At 34.9% G+C, this 12,055-nt stretch overlaps 1 protein-coding gene across 1 annotated transcript in view; it reads left to right on the top strand.

Annotated features, from left to right (window-relative positions):
* The window catches only part of FAM184A (family with sequence similarity 184 member A), a 2,724,106-nt gene that overhangs the window by 2,425,211 nt on the left and 286,840 nt on the right, over positions 1-12,055 (top strand). Inside the window, exon 16 of the mRNA XM_044086971.1 lies at positions 517-634. Within this exon, the coding sequence (XP_043942906.1) occupies positions 517-634 (118 nt within the window). The remainder of the gene's footprint in view (positions 1-516; positions 635-12,055) is intronic.

Here is a 12,055-nt window from a genome sequence, read left to right as displayed (position 1 = left end):
GCGTTGCATAGCTGTTTTGCTTGCTGGTTTATTTATTTATTTTGTCTCTTCACTAACTAAAAAACGAAAGAGTAGTAAAGTAATAACAATAAGTTCATCTGAGCTTGAGATTCACCAGTCATCAGCAGCTTAAAAAAATGATAGCAGTTTTTAGGAGGGCTGCACTCTTGGTTGTCCTTCCCCAAATCCCTTTAAAGTTAAACGTACTAACTTCAAGGATGCAATGGTTTTAAGAAAGCGGCTTAGTCTTATTTTCAGTGAGTTGACACATCACTGAGCTAAGCAGTATATGACTCCTACAGCTTTCAGTTATACTTGTCTAAATCTCATACCTCTTAGAGAAGTGGATTGTATTTATTTTGCATATTTTAATGAAGTTTTTATTCTGCCATGACCTGAATATTCTAGATAAGACAAAGTTATATCTAAACTAAGTCTTTCCTAACCTGACCGTGTGTTTTTTTTTTGTTTGTTTTTTTATTGGCTTTGGTTGCCTTCCCTAATTTTGCTGCATAGACTGGAAGAAATGGAAGAAAAATACCAAAACAGGGAATCCAGACCAGAAGATCTTCAGCTTATAGTGGGACTAAAGGATATGGTTACTGAACGGGATCAACTAATCAAGAAACTGATTGTAAGTTTGCTTATATTTTAGATGTGAGCTTGAAACACAGCAAAACAGCTACCAAATAAATTAAGAACTACATCAATACAGTCAAAATTTTATATTGTGTAAATCAAGTAAATAAAAACCATATCAGGTACATTCAGACTAATAATAATTAACAGTGATAAATGATTGTCTCAGTGGTTGTGTATGCATGAAGTAATTGCTGTAGCTAACCAATCATACAAAAGTCATAAGATTTTTTATTTCTATTTATCCCCTGTTGACTGAGTTAGCCTCAGTAGGCTAGTGGCCTCTTTTCAAGGGAGCCCTGCAGTGGTGTTTATACTACTAGAGGAAATCTGGCTTCAGCATCAGGGAGCTTTCCGTACTCTTTGGATAGCATTAGAGGGCTCCTGCAGCAGCAAGGAAGAGGCCTAAGAGAAGCAATAGCATGGAGGAGGTGAGAAAATTTATGGAAGGTGTGGAAGTAGAAAATGATAATTTGGAGAAAGATTTGTTTAATATGGAGCATCAAAATGTAAACAAAGATTACTGTGTAGTGGAAGATACAAATGAACAGCATTTAGTGTTCTCAGTGGAAAAGAAAGAAACAGAGTTTGTTGGAGTGCTGCAGATAACAGAACAGGTGTAACTACAGCTTGCAGATGATCTGTTAAAAAAAATGATCAGGATGTTCCAGGTGACAGTTCTGCTGTTTCACATGGTGAGATGGCAGGTAACTTTTTTAGAAGTGCTGAGGATGGCAATGTGGAGAAGCAACCAGGTAATGTGACAGAAGTGAATGCAGAAGTTAAAACTTATGCAGCAATGACAGAAAGTAAATGAGGAAAGCAGCAACAAATTGGACGGTTGTGGCTTTGTAGCAGCAAATAGTGCAGCAATTAAAACATCTGCAACATTGACAGCAAGCAAAAAAAAGGAGACCAGCAACAAACTGTAATTAAAACTGTTCTTAGAGAGAAGAGAAGACCAACTGAGAGAATACAAACAAAAATGACACTGTAATAAACAAATATTGTGTATGGGATAATTTGGTAACTGTTCTAGGTTTTAAAGCTCAAGAAATTCGGTCTTTTATACATGTTGGTACAGGGACTTTTTTGTGACAACATCTGAAATGGAGGGACTAATGATGACATTTCTGGAATTGTGTAATAAAAAGAATGACATTTATCTATGGAATAAATATTTTTTTCTGGTAATAACTTAAATGCTACAAAAATTATACTTTGGAGTTGATGAACTAGAAGAAAAGAATATTAAAAATGTATACAGGGCTTGTTTGAAACTGATGATAATGTTTTAAAAGTTAGAGATGAGAGAAGCATATGGAATAGAGGTTGTCAGTTGGAAACTATTTTGAAATGTAAAAACAAATAGTGAAAGACTTGCCAAGTGTTGTTTTTATTGCGGTTTCCTTTGGGGGAACTTTTCTCATTTAATTAATAACTGTTACAAGATACAATGTAAACAGTGTGAAAAGAAAGGAACATATAGAAAGAAGGTATTTACCTGAATGTGTGTTGTGCAAAAAAAGGATAGTTTGGGATGGATTGTCAAGAGCAAACAGTAAGTAATGAAAAAGGGGAAATGGAAGAAAACATACATGAGGAAGGACAAGAGACTAGGAGAGAGACAGAGTGAACTAGTTGAAGGAGAACTGTAGAAGAAAAGCAATAGTGAGGGAAATCTGAGGAGTGAGAATGCATGCAGGAAGAGAGGTCAGGAGAAAGGATTGACACTAATAACTTTTTTGAAGTTCTGTCTAGTGCAAAATCTGATTCTGTGGTTCAAGGATTATTTGTACATAAACCCAGGAAAAATACACAATTGGGTAAAGAGTAAAAATAAGAAAACATTTAAAAAAAATTTCCCCTAAATTTAAAAAGAAGAAAAAGCAACAATTTTAGAGTACTTTCAGTAAATGTGAACAGTATTATTAACATTGTAAGAAGGATGGAGACACTGGAACAGTGTGCTAAGTGTGATGTGGATGTTGTTATGTTAGCGGATGTAAGATTTCTGACAAATGGAGAAAGACTGCTAACAGAAAACTTCTGGCGTGCAAATATAATATGGAAAAAAGGAAATGAAAGTTGTTTGGAGTGGCTGTGTTTTTGTTATAAAAAAGCAGTGAAATTACTAGATGCAAGGATTGAAAGGATGGGAAGATTAACGGTTGTTTAAGTCAAATGGAGAGAACACTTTTATAAAATTATAGCATTATATGTATATGTAACTAACAAGGAAAGAGAGAATCTTTTTCATCAGATGTTAAACTATGTGGTGGTTAACATGAAAATTATAATTGCAGGTGGCTTCAGCCGTGATTTAAAGGGACACTGCAAAAAGAAAGGGGAAGATGTAAAAAATATATATATATAAAGGAAGTGATAAAATGTGGAAAATTAGCTATGTGGAACAAAATTCAATGAACTTATAGAAGGGAGGCACTTGAATTTGAAACTGATTATTTTGTATTATTGGAAGGCTTAGGGGTAGCTGATGATGATACAGTTATGATAGGTTTTCCATACCATTTATCATTATGGATGGCGGTGATGGAAAAAAGGGAGTACCTTAAAATAGGAAGGGGAATAAAAAGAAAACATGAGAAATTATGGGATGTAATTGTAGTGGGAAGTATTACAGTTATGGAAGGATCATATCACCATAATGGCCTTCTGTAGAAATTGGTTTGAATGGTGGATTGTATTTTAAAAGAAATATAAATAGTGTTTTTTTTGGGTCTATATCAGAACATCGAAGTTTTAAAACTTCGAATGTTCTAATATTGAACCGTTTTGAGCGAACGCTGAAAATGGCAAAGCTGCAGAACATCAAATTCTTTCCTAGGTAAAGAATTTGGTTGGCCGGTTCTGTGGCTTCACTATTTTCAGAGCTGTTGTGGAAATTTACAGGTCGGGTTCCAGTAAGTGTGAGATTGTGTGGTTGTTAGGATTAGGGCGCGGGTTAGGAGAGTTAGGGTTAGGGCATGGATTAGGTGAGTTAGGGCACGGGTTAGGTGAATTAGGGTTAGGGGCGGGTTAAGTGAGTTAGGGCGCAGGTTAGGTGATTGTGCGATAGTGACGGACCTAAGGGTTAGGGTTAAGATAAGTGGATAGATAGTAGTGTATGTATAGGTTAGTGTAGGGTTAGTTGTAGGATTATAAGTGTATGTGTGTGTATTGATGTTTTTTAGTTGTGCTTCTGTTGTGTGTATGTGTTTCGGAATAGCAAATTTTTTCCCAAGGAAAAAAATTTGTTGTTCTGAATGTTCGATATTATGTGGTTTAGATATTTTAGGTTCGATGAAATAGCTTTCGCTATTTTCATCTTTCGATAATGTGATATAAACGCTTTTTTTTCAATGGCAGGGTGATATAAGAAAGGAAGAGAAAGTGAAGTATGGGAAAATTTATAGAAATGTATTGCACAGAAATTCATCCCTGATTTGGCACCTATGTCTTTAATGCAAACAGGTAACCTGTAAATGGTTCATCTCCCAGGCCCATGCTTACACTTATCAAGGGTATCAGAACTTGTCAGAGATTTGGGATGCATAGTTAGGCTTAAAAAGGCCCTTGTGGTCGTTAGTCTAGTAAATGCCTATGAACCTATTAGAGAATTTAGAGAGTAATACAAAATAGTATTATGATATGGAAAAATAAATATATAAAATAAATCAAGAAAATGTTAAGACATTACTATTTAGGCAGAGATTATTTACAAGAGAGTTGGGAGGAAATGTCTGCATATTTGGGTAAAATAGTAAAGGATGATATTAGTATAATAAAAATGTAAAAAGACAGATAAAAAGAACACAAGAACAAATTATGGGTATTGTAATACACCATGTTGAAAATATGTATAAGAGTAAAATGATGGAAAGAGAGACTGAAAAGTTAAAAAAAAAATCCAGAACGAGTTAAGGAACAATTTGAATAGAAATTACTATTAGTAAAATGCACAAAGTATTTACAAAAGTAATTGCTGATTCAGTGTCAGGCCTAGTTGGTACAGGATATGGAATGTTCAAGAAATTAATGGATTGGCAAAGACAGTATTTTGTAAATGTTCTTAATGAATGGTTGAAGGCAAGGTTTGTTTACAAAGAGTTATGTAGTGGAATATTAATATTTATATGGAAGAAAGCTAAGAAGAATGAAACAAAAAAATGGAGACATATCACACTAAATAACACAGATTATATTTTTTTATGAGAATAATACAGAGGAGAATATATGGAATGGTGAATGATATGGAAGAAATTATATATGGTATAAAAGGGAAGGAATGTCAAGAATTGTTGTTGGTTGGGTTGTGGGAGAAATTCTGGATAATATTATAAATAAAAAAAGATGTAAAATTTAAGGGAGATGATATTAACAAGTCATTTGATACAGTACAGCATGATGTTTTGTGGAATGTTATGGAAAACTATAGAATAGTTAATAGAATTAGGAGAGAGTGTATGTCAGTGCATCAAAATAATAGAGTTTGAGTGTTAGTGAATGGGTGGCTGAGTAAAGACATATGAAGTGTGGTATAAGACAAGGATGTCCCATGAGTGGACTATTGTTTGCATTGGTAATGAATGTGATAATGAGTGAAGCAGCTTATAAAATGAAAGATAGTAGATATGTGATTCAAATGGAGGTAGTGATTCCAATAGTTTTGACATACACAGATGATAAAGTTGCAGTTACTAAAAACAAAATATGGATGAGGGAAGTATTGGTATTGTCTGAATGGATGTTTAAAGGACATGGGAATAAACTTGAATAAAGAAAGTAAGAATTTGGGTGATGTGACGAAAATTGGTGGTGTATATTTTTCAGTAAATGAAGTGTCTTTGCTAGGAATAAAATTTGGGGAAATGATGTAGTTGTCATACAATGGGATAGTTTGATAAAGAATTGAAAGAAATATGTCTTCTGTGAGGGATGTATAGATTAGCATGCAAAAAATCTTTATCTGGTGAATTTGATATTAATGGGAAACATAGCATATATGTCAAATGTTTACATGATCCCAAAAATATGTACAGGAAATTGTGCAATTGGTGGTTTCTTTTATATGATTAAAACCCAGTGAAAATAGGTGTGTTTTGTATGAGGGAAAATGAAGGAAAATTGGGGTTACTAAATCCACTGTTTGTTCTGCTTCTTTAAACTTGTGTGGAATATTAAAGTGGGCAAATTAAAAGAATTGTCCAAATTCCAAAAGAGTTTCTTTGAGTTTGTCTGCCATGATTCCAAAAGGCTTGCTGAAAGTGACTTCTGTCTGTGTAAGGGCTATTTATAAACAGGCTTACTATGGGGACCAGATTCCAAAACACCTGCTGTCAGCTTGCTGTCAGTGTAAGTGGTCACTTGCACTGACAACACATCATTTGGAATGGAGGCCAATGAGAGTTTAATACTGAGAATGTTTAAATATAAGTACAAAACATTCTGAGAGATGATGAGAATAAGAAAAAGAGAAAAAAGAATATGTTACTGAAGAAATTAAAAATTAAGAAAAATTCCAAAATCAAAAATAAAAACTCATATAGATAAAGATGGAAGAATGTCATATAATAATATGATGAAACAATATTATTATGTAAATCCATTGGAAAACTTAGCAGAAGAAGGTAAAAGTGGTACCAAGGTAGCAGAATGTCAGGATTTCCTATGGAGTCTGGTAATAAATAAGTTACCAATAAAGGGGAATGTGCTATATAAAAAGAAAGCTAAAAGACTGTGTTTATTTTGTGGGGAGGAAGAGACAGAGCATGTTTTCTGAAATGTGAAACAGTTGTGAAACTCTGAAAAGAGTTGTGTGAAGAAAATGTTTTTGATAATATTAATGACATAATATAGCTATGAGTATGATAATGTATGGATATTATAAGAATACAAAGAAAGAACATGTAGGAAGGGTAAATAATAATTTATTTTATGTTATAAAGAATGAATGAGATTTTCTTTAATGGAAAATGGATTTTGGCAGACATTGTGAAAAATCAGATTATGGCTGTGGAAGAAGGAGTGGGTGTTAATTATGGAAGAATTACAATGAGGTGTTATAAGAAAAATGATAAATAGTAAAAAAAATAGAAATGCGTATACATGTGCCTATAAATATGTACATTTTGTAAATCATTTTTGCACATTTTTATATTATGTTAAATAAAGACCGCTACTCTTTTGAGCAAGTGTCATGGTATCTTTTACTTCCACCTGAGCTACCACCAACTCATACAGATGGTACCCCTGTTTGATGTCTTATCAGAAAGATGGTACTCCCTGGCGTGCAACACCCCTCACCTCCATGCTACATTGCAGCATCAGCAGTTCATTTACCAGGTGCAGAAATACAACTCACAGCTTTCTGCGTTAAAGGTGTGTGTGTCATTTGTTCTGCTACTGACACTGACTAGATGAACAAATATGAAATGTCCTTGGGGAGTATTAGGCAACATGCTAGCAATGGTTAGCATAAGCTGAGAATAATTTTGTTGAACAGATTTTAGAAAGGTAAGGATTTTATGATGTGGAGAGGATGAAAATTTCTCCTTATGTAATTTGGGATGTTAAGTTTTTTTATTTTTTTTCAGGGAGGGTCACTATAACGACAAACGGAGACATGGCTGGTCTGTTTTTTGATCTGGTGCCCACTCCTCTCCAAAGAAGGAAGAGCACCAGATCCCATAAGCCCACCCCTCATCTCACATTAGGAGCAAAAAAAAAAAAAAAACCACACAAAAGCAGTGCCTATATTCACGTCTACACTGGCATTCAAAATTGCAAACAGGGAAATGAATGAAGTACTGTAGTTGTGCCCCCAAACAGCCTGAGTCCTCTTAGCTATGTGTCTGACAGCAAAGCATTACATTTGAGTTTGTGCACCTTTTGTATGTCATTTTATGTTTGGTTTGTCTCCCTTGTGAGAAACTAGTGCAGGTCTAGGTCTTAAGCCAGTTAAAATGAAGGCATATGTAGCCAGACCCTACATATTTGTTATGCATTGTTCTTTTCTGTCTACACTTCTTTACTGTGTTTAGGTCCCATAGTAAAGCCAGGAAAACTTTACTCTAAATATCAGAGCCATATCAAACCTCAAGAGGTTCAAACACACATTAAAGAGCTACCTTCTCAAGACATAATCTGCCCTGCTCCAAAAACAGCTAGTTCTCCCATTCCTTCTCTTTCTGTATCTACCCCAGCCCTACTCTTCACTTAGCTCCCCCCTTTACCCTCCTACCTCATCGCTAACATCTTCACTCAACCTCTCCCCATTAGTTTTTCCTTTCACCTCTTCATCCTCAACATGTCTTCTTCTTAGTGTCGCTATCCCCACTAGAATGATTCTTCTGCTATCTTTATCCTGGTGAACAGTATCCGTATAAGAATATTTTATAAATACTTCGTATTATATTTTCTCTACCCCCTCCATTTTCATAATTTTTGCCTAAATATATATATATATATATATATATATATATATATATATATACTCCCTTCCTGTTCCTTTTCTTTCTTTTCTAACTCCGTGGGAAATTGGTTTTAACTTCAAAGCAATAATAGGCATGTGAAGTTCATCATGTATACAGATATAAAAAAGCTTACTTACTCCACATCTCTGTGCCATCCCTGTATATCAGCAATTTGTCCTGACCTTGTTTTTTGTAAATTCCCTTATGCAAAATGTAAATATACATTATCTTTTTGCCTTGCTCATGTTTTGTTATCTTATATTGTATGTAAATCCTATGCTTTAGTATATCCTATGATGCATTCTGTTGTGGAGCTTTTCTCCCCTGGCCTCCGCCGAAAATGAGTTTTTGACCCGGTCGGACTTTCCTTGTTACCAAATGTTAAATAAATAAATAAGTAAGCCATAGCAACACTAAATCATTTCATTTGAGTTTATGTGGTTTCTGTATACTACCTTCTGACTGCTTTATCTCCCACATAGTGGCTTTCTTCCCTGTTAGGAATTAGTATAGGTTTCAGGGCTCATACTGTTCATGGTATGTATGTAGTCTGCCTTATTTACTGTACTTTGTTCATCAACGTCTTCAGTTCTTCTCACTGTCTCAGAATGTCATTAGTCCCCAGTCATGCCAGAGACAAATTTAACTGTGTAATGGCTCACACTAGTAGAATATATTTTATTTTAGAATTCTTTTTTTATAAAATTGTTAGTTTTGTCTTTCAGTTTTGACAGAATGTTGGTATAAGCAGTGAAGCAATGAATTATAGCACAAAAATTTGCCAAAAACGTGCTTATGGTAGGCAAACCTTATCCACAGTTTTCCATGTGTTCTGCCTGTTTTGTTTAGCCCCAGAGCACAATGTAGATAAATGTAAACATTGAGCTACATTCAAACAGGCCACATTGCTAAGGTGACTTCTTTGAAAGAGAAACTTCCAGAAACCCCAGAAAAAAGTTCTCCGACCATATGCAACCAGCAAAATTTGAGGAAGTAAAGCACTTGAAACAGAAGATGGTTGAATCTGTCCCTGTGAGAAAGGAATACAGACCACCCCAAGTCTCTGGTAACCCACAGTCTCCCACCTGTTCATCTGAGCTTGTACTTCTGATATAATCTGATGGCCCCCAATAAAGAAAATTAGTCAGCCAGCAAATTACTGAAGGCGCATATACCAACTGGTGCTGCAAAAAGACATTGCAAAACAAACATCTAAAATTATTGTCTACTGCAAGAAACTTCTGTGATACTGCTGAAAGTTTAGACCACAAAGCAAACGAGGAGAGCTTTTCTGCCATCCTTTCTTAGGGAAATATAGTAACACTCTCACTAGCAAATCAGTTCTGATTATAGTAATAGTTCATTTTCTGGTTCTCCACCCAAAGATGTCACCTTAAGTGGGCAGTAAGGAGCATGAGAAACTTGTTTAACTGGCTAACACAAAGAAGATATTGAGAAATGTTAATTTTACCAAAGTCTAGGAACATGATTATGATAGTAATTAAACGTAACTAAAGTAAAATCCAAAAACGGCTTCAAAATAAAACCAATAATCACAAAGAAGCCTCCAAGGTGAAACAATAAAGCCTCGAACAGCCCGGAATCTCCACCAAAAAGTTTATTGAAAAATAAAATCTAACATTAACGCAATATTACAAGTACGTTTTCGAACTTTTCATTAATTGACAGTTTAATTTATGTGGTTTTAATCAAATAAGCACAATGTGATTGGTTAACTTATTAAGATAAACTAGTATAAATGTAATGTAGAGTCATTGTAAAGCTCACATCTGATGAATTTCATACTAAACGAAAACGTACTTGTAATATTGCGTTAATGTTAGATTTTATTTTTCAATAAATTTTTTGGTGGAGATTCCGGGCTGTTTGAGGCTTTATTGTTTCACCTTGGAGGCTTCTTTGTGATTTAATAGTCATTAAACATCTGAGGACTTCTTAAAACATAATAGTTTAAACCAATATACATAAGTACCATCTCGCAAATCTACAAGATTGTAAGTCGCCTAGATTGGATCAGGCATATATTTTATTTTGAAAAGCCACCTTTGCCTTCATCAAATAAGATACTTTTAGACCATATATATTTCAAATAGAAAGAAATAAGACCCGTAGACAGTTTTTGGAAAAATGTGTATATCTCATTACGTCGTAGTAACACTTCCAGGTGCTTCTGCAGTAACATCCTACTAACCCCTGTAGGCATCTAGTATGGCCTGTTCCTGTTTGCATTAATAATTTCAAAACTGTGCTACATACAAACTGTTGAAAGATTTTGTCTTAAAGCTTACATGATGTGCAGCACAACTGCACTAATCCTTGTCCTGACTAATGCTGTTTAATTGATATTATTATTCAAACTCTGTTTGTTTATATTGTCATCATTTTCATATGTTTGTAAATATCTGAACAACCATGTAACGCAGACATAAGTGCTTAGCCTCGTATGAAAGCTCACGATGAACAAACAAAATGCTGCTGATAGCGTGTGTGTAGGGTGAGTGCTTATTGAGTAAGTTGTTTTCAAAATATTACAAAATTAATGTTTACTGTGGTAATTATGACTTACAAAATTCAGTTTAAGATGTAAAAATCTGAAGAACGTAACGATATGTTTGCTCTGAACAGTTTTCCATTTGCATTTCTTTAGTAACCGTTATGACTCTAAGAGATATGAACATTTGTTTGAAATGTGAGGCTATACCTTGGTTTTGCCAAAAAGCTCAGAATGCAGTCATTGAGAATTAAGGGTACAAATCTCCAGAGTTCCATTGGAGTGAAAGAGATATACTTCCAGTATGCTAGCTATAAAATGAATAAATTTACCTAGCCATGACTACTAATCAAAGTTCAGTTTTAGAGCAAATTAAAGACATCTTAGACAATGGGCAAACTGTATATCCGTACCATGATTGAAGAACAAACGTTCTCCAGCAGGGTATTAACGTACAAGTAATGCCCGCTAAAAAAACATGTCCACCGCTTCATGACAGCATATCAAGCCTCCGTGGAGCTCAAACCGAAAAAACGTAACAACACCATTATTTTATGTTTGCTAAGCAGCATTTTTGCTGTTTAGTGAGTGTAAAATTAAAAAAGAAAACAAAAAAAGTATGCGCGTGTGTGTGTGTGTGTGTGTGTGTGTGTGTGTGTGTGTGTGTGTGTGTGTGTGTGTGTGTGTGTGTGTGTGTTTATGTCTGTGTGCGTGTGTGTGTTTATGTCTGTGTGTGAGTGTATGCTACATGTCAGTGAAAGTGACAGTGAGCTAGCCATTATTTTACACTCGCTAAGCAGTGCTTTTGCTGTTTAGCGAGTGTAAAACAAAACAAAAAAAAAAATAAAGCATTTGTGTGAGTGCATGCCTGTATGTGAGTGAGAGAGAGAGAGGGAGAGTGATTTGTAAGTGAATGCGTGTATGAAAGCGAAGAGACTGTGTGTGGTGAGAGCGATTGAGATAGAGAGCAGTCTTGTGTGAGTAAATGCATGAATGAAAGTAGAGAAGACTGTGTGTGTGTGTGTGTGTGTGTGTGTGTGTGTGTGTGTGTGTGTGAGAGAGAGAGAGAGAGAGAGAGATCAAGAGAGAGTGAGAGCAATCTTGTGTTGAGTGAATGTGTGTACAAAAGCAGAGGAGACTGTGTGTGTATATGTATGTGTGTGAACGCAGAAGAGACTGTATGTGTGTATGGGAGAGAGAATGGGCTGTATGTAAAATTGTTGTGTTTAACTTGCTTATTATTTTTTATATATGTATAGCTCTCAATCGATCAGAGACAAATCTCAACAGAATCAGGGACAAATCCTCAAATAATCAGGGACAATCAGGGACATTATTTAAATATTTGTACTATTAACTTGAAACATTTGCAGAATAAGAGAATGTGGATTAATATGGATTTTCTGACATAAAACGTCTATAACTCTGA

This window comes from Protopterus annectens, chromosome 1.part1, assembly GCF_019279795.1.
Source record: "Protopterus annectens isolate FY-2018-M chromosome 1.part1, PAN1.0, whole genome shotgun sequence".
In the NCBI taxonomy this organism is placed as follows: Eukaryota; Metazoa; Chordata; order Ceratodontiformes; family Protopteridae; genus Protopterus; species Protopterus annectens.
This window is presented reverse-complemented; position numbering and strand designations above follow the sequence as displayed.